Source organism: Osmerus eperlanus, chromosome 17, assembly GCF_963692335.1.
Source record: "Osmerus eperlanus chromosome 17, fOsmEpe2.1, whole genome shotgun sequence".
Classification (NCBI taxonomy): Eukaryota; Metazoa; Chordata; class Actinopteri; order Osmeriformes; family Osmeridae; genus Osmerus; species Osmerus eperlanus.
Genome location: NC_085034.1, coordinates 9170449 through 9192417, shown reverse-complemented (window position 1 = coordinate 9192417; position 21969 = coordinate 9170449). Strand labels below are relative to the sequence as shown.

The window sequence follows — 21969 nt, the reverse complement described above, 5'->3', positions numbered from 1 at the left end:
AGCAAAATAAGTGCGATTCCCCAACCAACGACTCCAGGCTCGAAATCATCCTAGCTACAAAATATTGTGCCATTTTATGGCTTCAACACCTTAAACTAACCTCACCAAAAACGCTATTCAGACCTTCTTCTGCCCGGTTATGGGTCGTGCTGGACAATGTTATACAATCACTTACAGGACAGGATAAAGTTCACGTGAGCGACGTCCATTTTACCGTCAGACCTAGGAAGTAATCTTCAATAACATCTTTTTATGACAACAAATATAAACTGACAGTATGCCCACTACTTCACACTAAACTACATCACAGTTCATAAGATCGTTCCTAGATGTGGTATTTGCTGTGCACTGTGTCTTGTCAACAAATTGTTTCCCTACGTAAACTAGTACTGTTTACTGTTAGACCTGTGCACGTTTAGTCCTTGATGATCTGCTTAATCTGCCCTCTGCACTGTACAGTATAAACAACATTTCTGTATCCTCTATGTCTTTTCCAAGCTGGGGAACAAGACTAAAAGGCAAGCAAACATTATCCAGGGTTACAAACAAGGAGAAAACACTGTTGCTGTTCTTCTTAACTTCCGTATGGAAGCCGAAACATTTGAGCGCATGAACAAAGAGGAGTTCCTCAAGGTTTGTGGGGCTATCTTTGTTCTAAACCACAGACCCACAGCAGAACAGGCAGGCTCTTATCACCCGATCACAAATTTGCGTTGTTGACTTCCTGTAAACAAAGACATACTCTTCTTTCTGTTTATCGGACGTCTTCTGTCTCTCCCCTTTTTCTAATCAGTGACTCATTGTGTCTTGACCGGGTAAACATAAGGTAGTGTCCCAGTTTGAACAGACCTTTACATCGGTAAGGGTTTAGCGGTATCCTTATCTGATGTAAATAGTGATATGGTAGGCGTTGTGTGTGTGTTTCTGTGTGTGCGCCCGTCAGCATGTTCACGTGTTTTGTCCACACACACGAGCGCGTGTATGCGTTTGCCCCAGCGTTTGTGTGCGCACCATGTGTGCACCTGCAGATGCCTCATGGATGTCCCAGCTGCTAAACGCGTCTACTCACCTACCTACATATCTCCACTCCACCCCGCACAAAGAAAGAGAGGGAGAGAGAGAGAGAGAGAGAGAGAGAGAGAGAGAGAGAGAGAGAGAGAGAGAGAGAGAGAGAGAGAGAGAGAGAGAAAGAGAGAGAGAGAGAGAGAGAGAGAGAGAGAGAGAGAGAGAGAGAGTGAGAGTGAGAGAGAGAGAGAGAGAGAGAGAGAGAGAGAGAGAGAGAGAGAGAGGAGAGAGAGAGAGAAGAGAGAGAGAGAGAGAGAGAGAGAGAGGGGGGGGGGGTGGGTGGGTGGGGAGTCTTCCGCCCTCTCAGTAGGGGCCCAGGACAGTAATCCTCAGAGAAGGTCTTAAAAGTCTGGAACAGAGCTAGGTCCTTGTTCCACCTCAGCCAGCAGCAGGCACGCCCTGACCTGCCCCTGACTCCCCCCCTCCCCCCTCCCCTGTAGGGAGGATCCTGGGGGAAGGGCCCGCTGGAGACCTCTGTTGTGTGTCAGCCAGTGTGGGAAAACTGATCTGAAGTCAGCTGTTGTTGCTTTAGGGGCCAGCACAGGGTTACGGCTGATCCAGAAGGCTTGATCTGAGATCAGTATATAAGGGTGCAACTTTATTTAAGAGTGTGGTGATTATAGGGGAGTGGTGGTGGTGTGGGGGGGAGGCAATCTGTATCAGGGTGGGGTGCAGGAGTGTGTATGTGTACGTTTGTATGCTTATGAGACCTTGAACTCCGCACATACAGTATCAACCCCAACCATCTCGCCCTTAGATAAGCCTCTGTTGAGATAAGTGCCCACTGTAAATGGCCCACATTCATCTTTCATAGAAAATTCAGGAAAGAGAAAAAAAGCCTTTGGAAAAACAGACGTAGTCCCGTGTGATGAATAGACGTTGACAGAGCCCAGACCGGAGCTAGACCGAGCCACGGAAACAAAGCGTTTTCGATTTTTGATCCCTTGTTGAGCAAACAAGCGATATCGCACAGCAACTCGACCGCCGAACAAGGGTTTATTGTTACTCCATTCCATAGTCCCTGTGATCACTCTCGTAAGTCTTCCGATTCTTCAACGTTTGCGAAAATTGCGTTTCGAATCATCAAACATTCTTCAGGTGTGCCTATCTCTGGTTGAGGTCCAGCCTATCTCTGGTTTGTGGGATATTTTACAGTGGCACTGCAATCCTGTCAACATTCCTGGCTTCTTAGATCATGACCAGAAAGTGTCCCAGCTGTCAGAGTGACTTACTGTGTCTCATAGGGGTTCAGGGAATTTACACACACACGCACGCACACATACATGTCCATATAGTACATGCATCACACATCACAGACCTGCTGAACATTCGACTCAATGCCCCCAGGGAAGATGAGTGAGGTAACACAGCACTGGGAACAGTGTTACTTTCTCAGCGCTGGCTAGCTCATCTTTCAGAGGTAGAGCAACAGGTATCTTAAAACCATTGTGTGTGTGTGTTGTTCTGGGTGTAAGTGTGAAGAGAATCGTTCGGGGGCCAGGGAGTGGGTGTGTAACCCTCCTCCCCCCTCCCCCGCGCACCTGTTTGAACTCCCTGCTCCCCACTACTCAATACTGCTGACTGTGCATTCCTAACCCATGACTGAACTGAGGGATTCATGTCCACGGCAGATCTCCTGTATCAGCAGTTTCATGGTTGAAGCTTCTTTGTTTTGTATTATGCAATGGAGATAACTGCCTTTCTCACCACTTGGATACACACACATTCGCCCTCACGCGCACATCTAACACTTATCTTATTAATGTCCCTCTCTGCCCTTTAATTAAACACACCCAGACAAGATAAGGACACCTTTGCTGTGTGTGTGTGTGTGTGTGTGTGTGTGTGTGTGCGTGTGCATTTGCTTGAGAGCGTGCATGCGCATGTTGATCAAACTGCCTTAGCGAGTCTGCGTCGAGATGGTTTTGTCACAAGTCTTTCTCAGACAGACCTTTGACCCTTTCTACATTCCACACTATCACACACACACACCCACACACAGAGCTAACTACCTTGCCATCTCCGGACCCGGTAAACACACTGTGTGTCTGAGCATTAGCGTTCCCCTCCCTCCCACACACACACACACACACACACGCACACACACACACATTGGAATGTGAGTGGGCCTGGTGAGTGGGATGGTGTGTGTATGTGTGTGTGTGTGTGTGTGTTTGTCCAAGGCGGCGGCCCTCAGGCCCCCATTGTCTCAAGCCAGTTTGGGGGGGGGGAGAGCTTGGAGGGGAAGGGGGGGCGAGTGGACGAGGTGAGAGGGTGGTGGTCCAAGACAGAGTGACTTTTCCATGTGTGTGTGAGAGGTTATGTGAGACATTCCCTCGGCTGTTTTCACACGCCCTCTCCCTCTCCCTCCCCTCCATCACCTACCGCCCAGCCCTGTCGGAGCCAACCTGTTCTGGCTGTCCCCCAGCCCCCCAACCCTGTAGCATGGCATACTGCGGTCTGAGGCCGGGGGTAACCACTAACAACCATCCCATAAACCATTACTCTAACTGACTACAGCCTGCTGATTTTTTTGGGTGAGCATATGTGTGCGTGTGTGTGTGGGAGTGTTGGCAGTCTATTCTCCCTTCATACTTTAAACAGCAGGAAAGCAGTAGATCACAGACAAGAAGATAAACAGCACATGAAAAAGGCCCCACCTGGATTAGAACCCCGGCGGTCACCATGGAACATGGACGAGACAAACACCTCCCATCCATCCCCCGATTCTGCTGTGTCACTGACCAGCAGGACTGAGGGAGCGCCCTGGGACAGTGGTGAGCCTGGAGCTGTGCAGGCTGCCCGGGTAACTGCTGTGGCCTTCCTAGCACTGGTGGTGGACTATATTTAGCCCCCCCATTTCACTCTCCCTCTCTGTCTCTGTCTCTCTCTGTCTCTCTCTCTGCTTAACCCAGGCTTCAAATTAGGCGTCATTCCTCTACAAACACCCCCCCCCCCATTCCTGTAAACCTGCTGTTTGCGGGGTGTGGTGACTCTCTCTGATCCGGCTCAGATGTAGCGCACGTCGAATTGCGCATCCGAAACGGCTGGCTAACGTCGGAAGCAGCCTGTCCTCGCGACTGGGTGGGCTACCGTTACTGCGTGAGCTTGGCGTGTAAAGATATATGATTCACACGGGAGTGACGTGGTTGAAAACGCAGTAAGAGAAAGCCTGGAGAGGCAGCTGAAATCACAGTAGGAATGAAGGACGTGCACTTTGGTTTGTGGTTGTACAAGTTATTAATGCCCCTGTTTCTCCCCCCCCCCCAAAAAAAAACCCTTAATGGATTCCATTTGTTGGCTGATATTGCTGGCCTTAAAAAATAACACCACATAGTAAAAAACATGTGTAAAACTATTACACACTTTATACCCGTATAAACCCTGGAGCCATCCAGTCTCCTCAGTCAAGTTAACATGTGCTCTGCATCTTTTCATACAAAACCAGATCACGTGAACCAGTGTGAATTTTGTTAAGTGAAAATGTAATATCCCCAAATCCTTTGAGGCTAAACTGAACGGTTTCTATTCCAAATCAACACAACTTTATCGTTCATGGTTTCTGACAGGCCAGCCCTCCCCAGAGAATGAGAGAGCAATACCAGAGAGCGGTTTTACCGAACCCAGCCCCATGGCAAACTAAACCACACCAGATGGAACAAGGTTTTATATTAAGACTACTGTGTTCTACTGAGCACTGGCTGATTTGCATTCATGCTGGATGAACCAGGCTGGGTCTCCCGGACGCTGATGTTGCTACCCCTAGTTACCTGAGGTTCCAGTCCGTGTTGAACAAAGATCGTACGTGCGTCGTACAAAGTACACCGTTTATGAATGCGAGACAGGAAGTATCCCAATGGCTCTCATTCTCAGAATCCTGCTATGGCAGCTTTGTGACTGATGAGAAATCACTCATAGGTGGATGTGAAAAAAAACTTCTTTTTTTTTCTTTCCCATTGCAACCCCCCCCCCCCCCCCCACACACACACACACACAAACAGACACTCACAATACGCATACACATTGTATCACACACACCACCACCATCATCATCATGGAAATGTAAAAAGGTTGGTCCGAGTCTCTGCTGTTGAGGCTAGTTCCATTCTACGTCAGTCAGTAGTATTAAATGCCTCTGGTTTGTGTTTTTAGTAACTGCAGCTGTAAAAGCATGTTGCAGAGAAGGAAGCATCGAGCTTTAGTGTGCTGTATGTTTATTGAGGTAAGTGACAAGGCTATGTAGCTGCAAACTTTAAATTATTTTCAGTATAGATGCACAGTGCAGTGCACACTAAATACTTGGATGTTATGTTACCAAGTGTCTTTAGGACAAACTGGGAGGAAGAATCTATGGCTACTGGAAAAAAGAAATATCTACACACCTTTTTACACTTTTTAATAACCTGGCCATACCTGACTTCCTGTTTCCGATGTTCTATTGGCGTTTCTCATCGATATTGATATCGAGGTTGGTTTGATGCATTTAGGCTTTGCTTAAACGAACGGCTTGAGGCCTGCAAACTGATCCTAGATAACTTTTGGACAGAAAGTTGTACACGTCGAATGCGATTGGATAAAGAGTTAGTGGGCGTGACCTCAGTGCCGCTTGCTGTCAATTCCAGAGAGCAACGTTCAACAAGGCGAGGAGTGGCAGCACAGTGCGGTTTTTATACCTGGTCATTCGTTCAACAATTACTTTCTGTGAATTGGGACTGTCCGTTTTGTAAAAGGTGTAAAATAAGGTTACGTTTCGCCCTTTATATTGTCTAAATGTCGGATAATTTGGATTTTTTCGCCATGCTGCCGGGCAAGTCGGTTTGACAGGAAGGCGTTCGGACGGACCTCTCCGTACAAGCTTTGAAACGTCTCCACTAGCGCACTATATAACTTAGTTTTACTTTTACTTATCGCGCTGGACACAACACTGTTCAGGGAATTTTTAGAATTTGTAGAATATTTTTTATAAGTCCCGTCTATCAGTAGTTTTTTGATGCGGCCAAGTTTGAAGAGAGAAGTTTTATCCTCCAATGACGTGGACTAGCACCATGAGTAGTGGTTACAGTAGTTTAGAAGAAGACTCCGAAGAGTATTTTTTCACCGCCAGAACCTCGTTTTTCAAGAAACCTTCAGGAAAACCAACTGAGTGCAAGGTAGCCAACATTCTTCATCTTTCCAATGACTTTCATTGAATGTCCACCCATGCATAACAAATTATACTGTTCTCTTGAGGTTTATTTGCATGCGGGAACAATGAGTTACAAGGCTATTTCGTGGTAATCCCCTGCCAGTTATAATGCTACTAGTGCGTTGTGGTCGTGTTGAACAAACCAAGGTCAGTTATGCCTATGGACAGTTAAATAAAAGTATCACGTTGTAAACCTTGCCAGTGCAGCACAGCTACGTCGGAATAACGCATGTATTTCTCCAGGTGGCATTAACTTAGGGTAATGTGTTGAACTGTTTTTAAATGTAGGGGATCATATTCATTGGGTTACACCCCGTGATGCCCTGTCTGGGGGCTCTGTAATCCACAAAGTAGGTCAATTCAATCCCCCCCTATTAATGCCACCCGCCTTCTCCTCCTGTCTCAAGATCCAGCAAACAGAATTATTCTCCTCAGTCCTCCCTCTTTATCAGAGGCAATTGGCTGACATTCATCAAAGGCCAACTGTATATGTGTGTGTGTGTGTGTGTGTGTGTGGCGTGCCTGTCAGTTGTACAGTTTGCAAATTATACAGTCTGACCTCTCATATTTCCATATGCCCTTGACACAGCCACTCCACTGCCTGTAGGCTATGTGTGTGTATGAGTGAGTGGACAATGTAACCATGCACAGTTACCAGAGAGGCATTGAGAGCAGGCAGTGACTGAGAGGAACTCGCCCCATTAAGCAGAACTCTCCCACCCACTCCCGCTGGCCCGTGAATGGTGTCACTGTAGGGGGAACATGTCACACTGTGGCCCGTCTCTCTCTCGTGGGAACCCCCCCCCCCCACCCGCCCCATGGTTACACCGCTCATCTTCCAGCCTCTGTGTTAGGCTCCAAGGTCGCGGAGGTCAGGGGCCGCGCGGAAGCTTCGACCCCGTTCGCTCGTGCCTCGTGACATCAGACAAGTCGCCTCTTTGTGGTTGTCTTCGGCGCTCCCCCTGGCCCCGCCCACTCCTGACGCACGCAGGCCGACTGATTTACATGTCGACGTTTACCTTTGCCCTGCCGTGCCCTGTTTGTCGGCGGGTGCGTGCGCGCGCGTTAGCTTTATGAGCTGGTGTTAACAGCCAGGCCCGTACAGTAGCCGGCGTGCTCTTCTGCTGTTAACCCTTCGGACTCCTTGGTGTTGGTGGTCGTCGACGGAGAGAGAGAGGGAGGCACATCGCTGACCCTGAGCTCCCAGGAAACGGCTACGTACACACTATTCTCCGTGTCCACACACTCGTTTCGCTCGTTGACATGGCTTCCAGATGACATTAAGTCACAGTTCCATTGGTTGGACAGAGGCCCGATAGGTGTGTTTATGAGCGTGTCTCACCGTTAATCTGTATAGTGGAGAGTCTGGGGGTCTGTTGGGGGTATTTGCTCGTTGGGATGGATAGTAAGCCAGACCACGTCTGTTTTTCCCTTGGACTCAGAGGTACTGGATCCCCAGATACAGACACAGCCTCCCGAGGACTAGCCTAGCCCGTGTGTGTGGCCGTGTGCACGCTCGCTTGTGTGTTTTCTCCACCGTTCCAAAGTCAACAGCAGCAGCCCCCTCGTCCAGAGATGGGGGGGGGGGGTCAGTCCAGTCGTTTCCTACGACATGGAATCTTCTGGACTCCGTGATGAAAAGACTTGTAGCCTATGTCAACTCGGCAGTTGACGGTTCTGCTTGTGTTTTTGTTTTGCTGCGGGGCAGGGAGGGGGTGTCAGGGTAGCTTTTTCCGGCTCTTTCCTCAAGTGACCTAGATTAGCTGTGAGGAGAATCCCCGAATCAGTGGTAAATCATGTTGGTGGAAGTGTGTGTGTGCTACAGATGGCAGGACAGCTGGAGCAGGCTAGAGTAGTCTGTTCTTGTTGAGAGAAGTGAATCTGGACCCACTAGGTATAGCCTAACCAGGGGTCCTCAAAGTTCTTTGGCTTCCGTACCCTCTTTTTCCAGATTTATGAATCCAACCTATAAATATTTATACCCATATTTTCATGATTTACACTCATATTTTTCCAATTTTCTTTCTCTCACCTTCCTCCGTTTGAGAAACACCGGTCTAGCCTACTGCTGTGCATCCAAGGATGGGAAAAAAAACGAGGACTCGGATAGTAAAAATATACCGAGTACGCGCAGACGTTTCTCACGGTTCGCACGCCTCACCCCCAGCTACAGTTTGGCCTCAACTTACCAATGAATGCCCGATCTGCCATGGCATGGTGAGACGAGCACATCCTCGCGTCCTACCTCTCTTGTTTTCCATAACGACCCCCACCACCCCTTCCCTCCCTCCTCCTCTGCCTTCCCCCAGCCCCTACCCCTGGTTCCTCGGCCATTGTGCTGCGGTTCCTGATATTCTCAGTTCTGTATCCTGTTCTCTCCCCTTTTTGTTTTGAGAGACGGTGCCAGCGAGCCGTTTCATTCGAGGCTCCGTCGACGACATGGCCACTCTGGAACGCCTCGCAGCCGCGACTCCAGTCAGTCATATTTAACAGGGTTTACCTCCGTGAAACCCCTAGCCATCTCGTCCGTTCGTTTCAGTCGGACCAGAGATGTTGGGTCGGTGGGAAAGACAGGGCGGTACTGGGGGGGGGGGCAGTCACTGAGCCTCTCTGAAGTTATTTCATTATGAGAGCAGCTATTTAACGTTAAGTTTATCCAAAGACACTCATGAGCCAAGTCTACAACGTGCCCTTACGGGATCGTGTTCAGAGCAAGGCTATGCACTTGGACGCCCACCCTCCCCTCCCCACCCCACCCCACCCAAACCCACCCCCCCCCCCCCCCCCCCACCCCTCACTCTCTGGTTGTATTTCCCCTTACCTGGTATGTACTTCAAAATCCTCCTCCAGCACTGCCCAGGCTAACATCTTCTATCGCTTGTTTGCTTTGGTCTGGAGAGAGCAGCTAAGGACATCCAGCATTCAGAGGCGGACGAGGAGAGAGAGGATTCCTGTCTTTGGCCGGGCACACCCATGGAGAATTTACGAGGCTTCACACACAAAGGGCTCCCCTCGTCAAACAGTTCTTTGTAATATATAAAACGAAAATAAAAGAATCTTCAAATACACAGTTTGCTTGAAGCAGGGGCGGGGAGGCGCCATGTTTAAACTGAGCGGTGCCAAATGTTTTCCTCTGTTTATCAGCGGTTAGGGAGTTTGTTTGGTCTCTCATGTATGCCTGTGTGAGTCTGTGTGTGCCAGTGTGTGTCTGTGTGCGCGCGCCTGTGTGGATGTGCGTGCGCCTGTGTGTGTGTGTGTCTGTTGCAGCCTTTGCCTGTGGCACCCAGAATTGCATGAGCGTAAGCAGCGCCGGGTCGGCAGAGCAAAACCTTCCTACGAGGGAGTTTGTTTGAAGAAGAATCCCTGAAGCCTTCATCTGTTTACATTCACAACACTGCTGCGCGTGTGTGTGCGTGTGTGTCCAGCACTGTGCCACACTGACTTGTCTCGCACCAGTAAAGGAGTCAACCTCTCCCTTAAAGCCTCAGTTCATCCCAGCCGGTTCCTCTGCCTTTAACCAGAATAGCTGGCAAAGGGTGGAAACGTACCCAGATTCAACCCGGCGATAAGCCGTGGAAACTCCCCTCTCCATGGCGGCTTTCAGCGCTCAGACAACAGGCCTGTCCGGGCCCACTCTCTCTCTTGCACAGCGAACCTGTCGGAGCGCTTCAACGGGGGCCTTCAAGTGAGGGCTTTTGCTGCGGGGTGGGGGAGGTGGAAGGGGGGTGGGGTGTCGAGGCAGGCGAGCGAGGCTGCGTGTGTGACCGTCTGAGAACATACAGTCTGGTATGTCTGGATGTTACGTAAGGTCTGTTCGTAAGCGTGGGCCGCCCCGGAGAGAACTGGATTCGAATGTGTTCCGCTCCTCGACCGAGGCCTGTGCTCAATATCCTACACGCACACACACACACACACACCTTTGGCCAGTCCCATGCCAGATAATATGATTACCTCTCAAAGCGGCCACCTGCGTCATGGGGCTGGAGACCTTGTTTGTTTGGGCTAGGCGACGTACTCAGCGCGTGTGTGTGTGTGTGTGTGTAATCAACCGCATTGTCAAGCCGCAAATGCTCTCGCGCTCGACAGTCTAGTCAACTTCATGACCTCGACTCCCACTTTGCAGCCCCCCCCTCCCCCGTTGCATGTCATGACACCTGCACAGGTGGGGCATGAACCCCCCCCAGAACCACCCCCTTCACCATCCTGCCCTCCACGCTCCCTTTCCTCTCCTCAAGGCTCCCCATCTGTTTCCAAGTCTCGGCTAATGATCTGTAATGGAGCTACCTGCACACGCACACACGCATCTACAGATCTTTCGAAGCGGCAGAGACCACCTGGGCAACAGGCCAGTGGCGTTGACGTACCTGCTGAGGGGGAGAGAGGGGGGAGGTGGGGGGGGGGGCATCCTAGAGGCCTATGATCTCATCTCGCAGGGTGTGTAGGTCAGAGGGACCGAGCGGGACCGAGTGTGGAGGACCGTGGAAGCCTCAGGGACCACGCAGTGCATCAGGACCGCTTCTCGAACAGACACCGCCGTCATGGTGGACTCTTCACCCGCGGCACGAGAGGAGAAACGCGCTGAGAACCGGGAAGCCGTTTTGCGGGACGCGCACCATGTCTTTTACCCGTCGAGACGCAGGGGCCGTGGCGAGTTCGGGGAGAGCACCTCCTCCCCGCTCTGCTCTGCGCAGTGTGTACGTGAGGGCTAGTTCTGTGCGTGTGTGTCTGGGCCTGTCTGCCTTATGCTGCAGCTGGTAACAGTTAGACACACACGGCTGGGATTGCTGTGGCACTTCACAGCCACTGTACCCTTAGGCACGGGCCCACGGCTTTGATGTCCCTGCGGTGGGGTGGGGTGGGGGGGGTGGGGTGAGGAAGGAAGAGATAGGAGGGAGAGACGGAGCGAGACGGATAGAGAGCAGACCTAAAGCGAGTGTGCGAGGAGCAGGAAGAAGATCCGACTACGCCGTGTGCGTGTGCGGGTGTCTGCAGATCTGCAGTGTTGGTGTGTTATTTGACGCATGCGCGCGTGTGTGCGGAGCGCTAGCTGTCGCCGCCGTGTCACAGGGAATCCTGATGCCGAACGTAACCCCGGGCGACGGACGAGCTCTATTCTGAAACCCGGTCAGAATCTCTTCTGACCGCTGACATGTCCACAGCAGTGCCAATTCCCAGGCTGTCCCGCTTGGCAGCGTACTGAATAGGAGTAACAGCGTGGGCCTCGCCGCCAGACCATGTGATCGTGTCTCTGGAACACTGGGAAGCACAAAGCCATATCTCTTCCTGGTTGCCTGGTCACAAGACCAGAAGCCTAGGAGCATGGATTGGTCGGTCAAAGTCATTGCAGTGGCTAGCGGCGTTAGCTTTACTGTGCTGGGCCGTGTCACAGCGCAAGGGGCTTGAAGTATTCCTGCCTATTAGTCTGGACGCTAACGTAATTTAGCGGTTGGTTTGCAGGCTTACTCGCCCGTTTAGTCCACCTGGGGCAAACCAGGAAGTAGACAGACCAAGGAATGACGCGTCTTGGGTTTCTCTGTGTCTCTAGTTTCTCTAGCAGAAGAAAACAGGGACTTTTTTAATACATTTTTTTTATCACCTCTGTCGAACCACTTGACTTTGTATAGCAGGGTGTGCGTGGTCCTCACCTCGCGCAATCACTGCTTTCAAGGCGATTGCAAACTTGGGGGAATTACCCCCGCGAGGAACAACACTTGGCACGACTGGAGCAATCGCTGTGCGTGCTAAACCCCCTAATCAGAGTTGGTCCTTACTTGTTTTGTGTGTTGAAATGAAGCTCTCCAGTGTTGAGCAACTGTTTAAGCCCCGGGCACACTTCAGGGATAATGGAGGGAGCTGGCTGTCTTTTACATTTACATTTAGTCATTTAGCAGATGCTCTTATCCAGAGCGACTTACAGTAAGTACAGGGACATTCCCCCTGAGGCAAGTAGGGTGAAGTGCCTTGCCCAAGGACACAACATCATTTGGCACGGCTGGGAATCAAACAGCAGGCTTAGCAGGGCTGTTGTGGAGACAGGACAGATAGTGCTGGACACGTGTACATGCATACACACACACACACACACACAGATTAAAACCTGGCCATGTTAATGATTGTTCCTGTAGCCTGCCTTAATTATTATCACGTCGCATCGTTTGTGTTGAACGGTTCCTGTGCACAGCGCCCCCAAGGTCAAGGTCATTGAGTTGAATGTCCTCAACAGCACATTATTCTAAAGAGCGGTGGTAGCTTTGATCCTAAGGCTTAATTTCCACCCCGTTAGTGGCTACGGTAATGAGCCTAAAGTTGTGTGTGTGCGCGTGTGTGTGTTTAACGAAGATACTTTCCCATGCGCTGCAAGTGTTTGATGTCTGTGGGCTGGCGTGTACACGGAGGGATTTTCCGCTGCGCCAGTGTTGAGGGGGCTGCTGTTACCATGACATCATCCTCATGGCCCTCTGCAGGCGGACCTTGACCTGTACGGAGCGGTTCTCTTCTCATCCTCGTCCTCCCCTCTCATCCACTCTCTTGTCTGTTCTCCTCCCGCCTCCACGCCCTTACCACTCGCTATTTACATTTATGTTTATTTATTCATTAGCAGGCTCTTTCACCCCCAACCAAAGTGCAGCTAGATAATCAAGGCTGTTCTGCCAGAAGGCCATTACAGGGGTTGGTGCCAAGGAGATTAAGACACAGTGTTAACAACAGCACCATATCTCAAATGCTCTCCTCCCCCTCCCCCTCCCCCAGCTACAGTAGTGTTCCATTCTGTAAATAAAAAGACAGTATCTGTAAAGCTTTACTTCCTCCGTGAATGAATCACTTCTGCAGTATCGTCTGTTGTCTCATTGATACTGCTGTGTGTGTGTGTGTGTGTGTGCGTGGTATCCTGTGGTATTATATACCTATCTCGGGACCCCAGACACACCTGTGTTTCATCTTGATCCTCGTGGATCGTCTGTCATAGTGGGCCTGTTGTTCTCCCCCTATTGTCTCCCACACAAAGCCATCGTCTCCCCAGGAGGCAGTCGTGGAGCTCAAGCCCCGAGTATGGAGAAGCCGCTCGGGGGCCTCATTGGACTACATGTCCCACAATGCACTCTCATACAGTAGAAACAGTTTGGTGTTCAGCTGTTGTTCGATGCACTCTGTCTGAGTGGGCGAGTCTCACAGCATATAGTCATGCTGACCTGTCGTCTTGGGAATTTAGCATGATGAATCGTGTGTGTGTGTGTGTGTGTGTGGCTCCAGATTTCCACAGAACAGGCCACCTCCAGAGGAAGTCTAGGTTGCTGTTGGCTCATGCTGGAAGGTTCTGAGAGTGACAGTTTTCAGTTCTCAGTCCAAGTCCCAGCCTCGGTTCTAGCCTCTGTCGGACTCGGTTTGTCTTGTTAGTGAGGTAGACTGATGTGTTCCCCAGGCAGTATTGTTGCCACACTCACCCTGAGAAGAACAAAAGAAGAAATGTTGTTTCATAACTGCCAACCCCCCCCCCCCCATGCTTACTCACCACAATGTCAACACACACAGGCACACACACACTGTGTTGGGTAATGGCGAGGCCAGGGCCAGCGGCTTTGGCGTGTGAGGAAGTGATGTTGTGGTTCCTGTTGACTAGTGCTGCCGTGTTATTCAGGGGCCCTGCCTCCCTCCGTGCTGCACTAATGTCTCTGTCTAGTCCAGTCAGACTTAGAACACTGTGATTAGCCTCAATCTTCCAGGCACAGGCTAAGTGTCTTGCTGTTGCAAGGCTGCAGATAGTGTTTAGCATGGCTTAGAGCGATACTAACTCTGCTGCTATATGTGTGTGTGTGTGTCTGGCCCAGGGCCTACTTGAAGAGTCGGAACTTGTTGTGTCTAAAAACGCGTTCACAGATTTTTTCACACACACACACTCACCCAGTCGCTCTGTGTCAGGGCAGCCTTTGTCTCCCTGACCTCCGCTAACCAGGATGTTGACTCGTGTAACAGGCTGAGCGAGGGACTCCACTGAACCTGTGTGGAACGAGCCCGACGCGTTAGCTTTGCTCTGCGGCAGCCACCCCACACTAGCCTGCTGTGTGTGCGTGTGTGTGTGTGTGTGTGTTCTTTGGACTGGCTCACCTAAACAGGGCCCGGCCATTGGAAGGAGTCCAGCTGTAAATGAAGGCTGTGCTGTTTGTTGCTCCGAGGTCACGGACCGGTCTGCGGTGCACAGCCTGCAGGTCCCAAACCCAGCTCTCTGAGGCTGTGTGTGGACGTGTGTGCGTGCGTGTGTTTGGACGTGCATGCTTATTGGCATAAGTATGAGGCTGTGCACACACGAGGAGTGTGTGTCTGAGAGAGAGAGGGGAGAAGAGAGAAAGAGGGGAGAAGAGAGAGAGAGAGAGAGAAGGGTGAAATGAGAGAAGATGGAAGAGAGAGAGTGAGAGAGGCGAGGGCACACGTGTGCAGTGCCTGCATAAGCGGGCCATTAGTGGAAGGAATGTCCACAGGGGTGGAAAGGCGGGGCCGAGGCTGGACTTCCTGTGAAGGCTGGAGAGGAAGTCAGCGTTGGGGGTGGGGGGCGGGGTCAGAGAACAGGTTTTTCTCTCTGACCTCGGCCGTAGAAAGAGATACCGCTGAACACACTGACCCCCCCCCCCCCCCCCCCCAAACCGTCCACACGGTGATGGTGTGAGGTGTTTGGTCTGCCTGCACAGCCCTCGAACCCCCCCCCCCCCCCACACACACACACACACTTTTTTTGCTCTTCGTCACGCCTGTCTGACGGGACCGTCTGAAAATAGACGACGTAAGCTGTGTGCGCTTGCGTCGCTGTCGGGTGATGCCAGACCGACAGATAAGGGCCCGGATGAACCAGTCCGACCACGCTGCTCGGAATTCCCGCCGAAGACACACGCACACACACACACACGCACCACTGCTCTGCACTCGTTGACTCTCCCACAGTCCAGGCACTGCTCCACCCACCTGACTCGTAGACCAAACAACACTCCCTCTCCCTCTTATCTCCGTCCTTATCGGAGAACTACAGTTTATGTGCTGCTCCTCCGCCCCCGCCCTCCCCTCTTCTGTGGGAATGGGTGATACCGTGGGTCTCTCTTACAGCTGTCTCTCCATCTGTCCATGGCCGGGGTTAGGGTTACCTCAGAGGGAGAGGATGGTAGGGCCCACGTTGGCCTCAGAACCCCTGTAACTTGGTTTAGTTGGAGGGGTGGGGGGAGGGGACAGATGGACCTGAAGGACAAACACGATACTCCCCCTCTCTCCCCCCCTCCCTCCCCCCCCCCCCCCCCCTCCCTCCCCCCCTCTCCCCCCCCTCCCCCCCCTCCCTCCCCCCCTCTCTCCCCTTTTTTTGTACAGTGGATCCTCCTCGACTGCACTTTCTGCACACTTCTCTCTGTAGCCCGTGCTATCTGAAAACAACATGGTTTGTTTCCCCATTTCTCTCTGTGTTCCCACCACCCCCCCCCCCTCCTCCTTCTCTTCCTTCCTCTGACACAGTTCTTCTTACCCCCCTCCCCCCCTCCTCCTCCTCTTCTTACTTACACAGTACAGTGTAGCTAGCTCCAGCTCAGAGGGCCAGAGGGCTGGGCCGGGCTGTTTGTGGACCATTACCTCATCACCCTCCCTCTCCCCCCCCCCCCCCCCCGCCGTCTCTCTCTCTCTCTCTCTCTCTCTCTCCACCGTCTATCCGCCTGTTTGTTTTGCCTTGCCTCCGTCCCGCTTAGCGTCTCCGCTCCTCTTAACCCACTGCTGTCCGTGCACGCTCGCACGCACGCAGGGGCGCGCGCACACACAGACAAGGACACGCAGGGGCGGACACACACACACGGCGTCGACTCCTCGTCCCCGGCACACTAAACCATCTCAGCCTCTGACTAGCTGCCTCTGTTTATGGTATGAAGGACTAGAGGGAGAGAAGGGCCTCCCAGCTGGGGTGTCCGTCTGTGGGTTTTGGGTGCGAGAGGCCGGAGAGGCCGAGGGGCGATCGGGGCTTGGTACTGATGACCTGCGAGGAAGGCTGTAGGGGAGCTAAGTGCAGCAGGCCTGCTTCAGGACTTACCCTTCAGGGAAAGGAAGGTCATTTCGCCCGTCGTCATGCTCGGTTGACCGCCTCTGTGCGCGTGAGGCTGTGTTTGTAAGCACGCACGCACGCACAATTGAGAACGAGTGTCATGGGAGACGGCCTGCTACTGTTGGGTGTGTGTAAGTTTGTTTGACTCTGTTTCTGTGGAGATGGTCGTAATCTCTCCGTGCGCCAACCTTTTAATCAGATGTCCGGTTCGACCTGTTGAACAACCTGCTTAGACGGATCATGGGACCGCCTCTAAGGCTCACCTGCCCCTAAGAGCAGCTAATAATAGGCCGGCCTATCTCCTGGACCCTACACTGTGGCTCTGAGAGCAGTGTGTGTGAGTGTGTGTGTGTGTGTCAAACAGGAACTAGCTCTGTAATCCTGAAGTGAGTCAGTGTTGCAGAGCAAAGCATGTGACCCCATCAACTCCTGACCACAGAGCCTTGTGTGTGCGTGTGTGTGTGTGTGTTGGGGGGAGGGGGGTTAACGGTTCTCAGTGTTTCCCCTAGGTTTACAGCTTTGGGGGGGGGGGGGGGACAGAAATGACATGGCGTTGTGTAAATAAGATAAATAACATAAGGCCATTTAGTTTGTTTAATAAAAGAGCAAGCTATAGACCAGTTTTCTAGGAAAGGTAACCTTAAATGACTTATTTTGTGATCTATAATATAGCTATATATAAAAAAAAATTTTACTTGACCTTCCAGGGGGGGGGGGGGCGGGGGGTGCCGTTGGGGGCCCCCCTAATATAATGGTAGGGGAAACACTGGTTCTAGACCCATTTACAGAAAGGACCCCCCCCCTCTCTCCCCCCAAGAAGAAGCTCCTATCCAAACTGGAGCCAGTGAAGACATGGTTAGCATTCTTGCCGCAAGCCCGGTGTGTTGACATTAAAGAGAAACCAGCTCTGTCTACTGCTTCAACAGCCAGCCATGGCACCCCAGAAAGGGAAGTAACTGTGTGTGTGTGTGTGTGTGTGTGTGCGTGCGTGGCACACATCGCTCTGTGTCCAACGGCCCGTATAAGGGTGTGTGTGTGTGTGTGTGTGTGCCTGCGAGGCCTAGCTCTCTGGACGTTCTGTTTTTAATAGGAGCAGTGTGGAGAGGGAGGCAGCTGCTTGATGCCCATGTAAGAACACGCGCTGCTCCGTTTGGGCCCGTGGAGACACACACACACACACACACACACACACACACAGGTCCAGCTCAGGGTGGGATAGTCCTTATGCATCACCAGATCATAATTTCATCAATGTAGTGCGTGTGTGTGTGTGTGTGTGTGTGTGAGTGGTTCCGTCCCAGTAAGTCAGCGAAGGTGATGCAAGCTCCCCTCCGGAAAGTTCTCTCCAGGGTTAGAGGAGGCATTCCACCAAAGCACGTATCTCTTATGACCTCATCTTCCTCCTCCCCCTCCTCTCTGGGTCTGTACTGTTCCTGTATGCCGTCATCCACCCCACAGCATTCTACATCCCTGGTAGGGGGGGGGGTTAGCTCTGCGCGCGCGTGTGTGCGTGTGATCTTTATCTCTCTCTCGTATCAGTCGACTCCAACCAGACTGCACCCCTCCCTGTGTGTTTCTACTCTCTGAGACGTGCACCAGCCAGCCCACACTAGACTTGAAGCGCGTTGTTTTCAAGATGGCTCCGCATGTGTTTGTGGTTGAAATTCACTGACTTCTCTCGTCTCTCTCCCTCTCTCCTCCCTCCCCCTCTCATCTCTCCTCCCTCTCATCTCTCTTTCTCCACCTCTCTCTCCCTCTCTCTCTCGCGCTCCAGGATGTGGAGAAGGAGAAAGAGCTGCGGTCTCACCTCAGCAGGGAGGACATCAAGCTCAGGATCGACCAGTACAACGCCTCCACCACCGACCACCTCAAAATGACCCTGGTAGGACCCCTCACACCCCCTCCCGCCCCCTGGAGGGTAACCCCCAGACCCCAACCCTGAGTGAAACCTCCAACCCTAACCACCACCCCCCTCCCCACCCCCCCCTTTCAGCCTACAGCTCACACCTGACTCCCCTACAACACGAACCCGGTTCTCACTCACCAAACGAGCCTTCTCTCTCTCTCTCGCTCTCGCTCGCGCTCGCTCTCTTTCTGTCCACGTCTCCCTCTCTCCTCTCTCTCTTTTTCCGTCTCTCTCTCTCTCCCCATCTCTCCGTCTGTTTCACTTTGTTGCTTTGTGTTTGAGAGAGAGAGGGAGACTAAGTCGCTTTCTGCCGCCCGGATGTCTTTCTGCTGCAGACTCAGATTGCAGATAGACGTGCTACACACACACACACACACACACATTTCTCCTCTACCCTCATTCTGGAGCTTATGACTCAAAGTGATCCGATCAGCCCTGAAACACTTTCAGTCTTCCACTTTCTTCTTCTTGTGTATTAGCGTTGCTAAAAATACAAATCGCGTAGCTTTTGTATTTGCTGTGCTGCTGTGTGTGTGTGTGTGTGTGTGTGTGAGCTGGTGCGTGGTGGCAGATACAGGCCCTCGGGGTCACTGTCTCTTTGCCAGGCTGTGTGTTTGTGTGTGTGTTTGTGTGTGTGTGTGCCTCTAGCAGTCAGCTTAGAATTTCATTTCAGCCTTGGTTCTTTGACTTTGTGCAACATCCCCCCCCCCCCCCCCCCCTACCCTAAGACATCTAACCCTGCATTAAGGGCAGGGGTAGCTGATAGAGTAATAAGCTTAGACAGACACACACAACCCCTCAAATCTGGGCTCCATCTGTTGCTGTAACTAACTACTGTACCCCCCCCTCCTCCCTCCCTCGCCAACGCTCCTCATCTTACCGGGGGCGGGACTTACCAGCCTGTTTGTGTACTAACACGGGCTTATTTGGGATTTTGCTCTGTTGCTGTCTAACTGAAGGTCAAATCAAAGCCTTATGGAATGAGTAAGCTTAGTTTTAGAGAGGAACTGAATCGTACGTGCTCACTACCTCCTATGTAATCAGAGTTAGCATTAGCGGTCTAACTTGTGTGTATGTCTGTGTGTGTGTGTCCATCCAGAACCCCAGTGGTGTGTACACGGGCTTCATCAAGGTGCAGCTGGAGCTGCGGAGGCCGGTGACGGTGCGAGGAGGGGCGGGGGGCGGGGCGGCGGGCGAGGAGGCCTTCTACCTGCCCCGGGGGTCCACCAACACCCTGCACATCAGCTCCAACAACACCGTGCGACAGGTGGGGCCCTCACCCTCTCTACCTCTCTCTCTCTACCTCTCTCTCTCTACCTCTCTCTCTCTACCTCTCCCATAACCTCTCGCTTTCTACCCGTCTCTCTCTACCGCTCTCTTTACCTCTCTCGTTCTACCTCTCTCTCTACCGCTCTCTTTACCTCTCTCTTTCTACCTCTCTCTCTCTACCGCTCTCTTTACCTCTCTCTTTCTACCTCTCTCTCTCTACCGCTCTCTTTACCTCTCTCTTTCAGCCTCTCTCTCTCTACCTCTCTCTTTACCTCTCTCTTTCTACCTCTCTTGTCTACCTCTCTCTTTCTACCCCCCCCCTCTCTCTCTATCCTCTCTCTCTACCTTACTCCCTTCCTGGCTCTTTTTCTCTATCTCTGCCTCTCTCTTTATTAATTCTGAACACCCTCTATTCATATTTGCCATATTCTTCTGTGTCCTTGGTGAGTAGGAGAGTGTTCACATCAGATGTCTCCTCTCTCCAGGTGATCCAGGCACTGCTCAACAAGTTCACTGTAGCTGACAATCCAGCCAAATATGCCCTGTACAAACGCTATCGCAGAGAGGACCAGGGTAAGAGAGAGTGTGTGTGTGTGTGCGCGTGCGTGGGGGGGGTGAGGGTGTGTGCGGGTGTGAGAAAGAGAACACCGTGTTATACCATGGATGTATGTGTAATATGCCTAGGCCGACAGGCTTGAAGTGTGTGTGTGTGTGTGTGTGTGTAGAGGTCATTTGGGACACCTAATCCACTTGCTGAATGCCACTGAGTGACCGGGTTCCCCCGGGCTCTCTTGGCACTGTGCCAGGAATACCCCTACCAGGGCACCACACACACACACACACACACACACACCCACCCACACACACACACACACACACACACAGTGCCCAGCAGCATCTGTCACCCAGTCCCATCTGCAGAGGAGGGACGACCCTAAGCAGGTTAGATGCCTCGCCACATAGAGGGACCCTAAGCAGGTTAGATGCCTCGCCACATAGAGGGACCCTAAGCAGGTTAGATGCCTCGCCACATAGAGGGACCCTAAGCAGGTTAGATGCCTCGCCACATAGAGGGACCCTAAGCAGGTTAGATGCCTCGCCACATAGAGGGACCCTAAGCAGGTTTCACCACAACCACCACGACCCGCCCCAGAAACAAGTGTCTCTGTGAGGAGAAGAGCTGGATGACCTATGACCTTATGTTAGCGAGGTCCGATCAGCCCACTCCCTGCCTGGGCTCTCTAGCCCCACACAGGGTTGTCTGTCTGGTGGCGGTGTGTTTTCGGTGTGTTTTCGAGGTGTTTCGGTGTGTGTTTTTGGGGGGGCCACCCTGTCCTCATTAGTGAACAGGGAGGGTTAGTCCACAGCTAATGAAACGGTTCTGTCTAGACGCCCGTCTGGGGATTCGTGGTCCAATTAAAATGCAGCTCCGCTTAAATGTTTATCCCGCACTTGCTCGCGCGCGCGCACACACACCATGGGGTGCACTGTACTCAGGAGATCCCTAATCACTGTCATGTTGTTAGATTAGGGCAATGTTGTGATCCTTCTAATGGGTGAGAATAAGGATTGGGGATGTGCTAGTCATTACATTTTAACCTATTTGTGTGTGTGTGTGTGTGTTTATAAGGGGACCAGGAATGGCTTAGATGCTTCTCTATGTAATTAACTTCTGGGAAAAGAGTACCCACACTTAGGTGAGGTGTGTTTTTCACATTCAGGTGTGTGTGTGTGTTTGAGTGTCATACAGGTGTGTGAGTGTCATACAGGTGTGTGTGGCGTAGCTGTGAGGTCCAGGTGTGTGTGTGTGTGTGTGTGTGGTGCATGACAGGTACACATCACAGAGACAGGAGCTCTTTCATGTGGCCCAGCTGACTGGGTCTGGGGTGACCCCTCCCTGTCTGGACCTTTCATCCTCCCAGAGCACCCCCCCTCCCCCCCTCCCCAACACACACACAAACAACCTAATAATAGGCCTGGGAAAATGGGAGCACCCCACCCCCCCCTCCAAAAAAAGAAGAAAAAAGCAGCCTTAGAAATAATGTGACGTGACCGACATCAAACTGCTGCTCCGTGTGCGAGTTTGTTCGCAGGAGCGCGTGTCGTGTGTGTGTGTGTGTGTGTGCCTGCCTTTGCAACCATCTCATCCGTGTGTGTGTTTTTCGTTCCGAGCGGCGCGTTGTGAGTACCGTGTTGGTAACGCGCGTGTGTGCTGTGTTGTGTAGTGTACGTGTGTAAGCTGGCGGAGGGGGAGCAGCCGTTGTTCCTGCGCCTGGTGGCAGGACCCGACACCGACACGCTGAGCTTCGTCCTCCGAGAGCAGCAGACAGGCGAAGTCATGGTGAGACACACACACACCACACACACACACCACACGCATAGTTACATACATGCTTCACAGAATGCACGCACCCAACACAAATCCTAACTCCCTTCCCTCTATATCTGTCTCTGTCTCTCTCTCTCTCTCTCTCTCTCTCTCTC

The 21969-nt window shown here is 52.1% G+C and overlaps 1 protein-coding gene across 2 annotated transcripts in view; it reads left to right on the top strand.

Annotated features, from left to right (window-relative positions):
- The window catches only part of rassf3 (Ras association domain family member 3), a 36466-nt gene that overhangs the window by 11155 nt on the left and 3342 nt on the right, over window positions 1-21969 (top strand). Inside the window, exons 1-5 of one of the 2 annotated variants that reach the window (XM_062482822.1) lie at window positions 5677-6215; window positions 18085-18192; window positions 19316-19483; window positions 19971-20058; window positions 21711-21826. In XM_062482822.1, coding sequence (XP_062338806.1) covers window positions 6093-6215; window positions 18085-18192; window positions 19316-19483; window positions 19971-20058; window positions 21711-21826 — 603 coding nt within the window. In that variant the 5' untranslated portion in view covers window positions 5677-6092. Of the gene's footprint in view, window positions 1-5676; window positions 6216-18084; window positions 18193-19315; window positions 19484-19970; window positions 20059-21710; window positions 21827-21969 lie in introns of those variants that run through there. The other variant, XM_062482821.1, reaches the window with a different exon arrangement.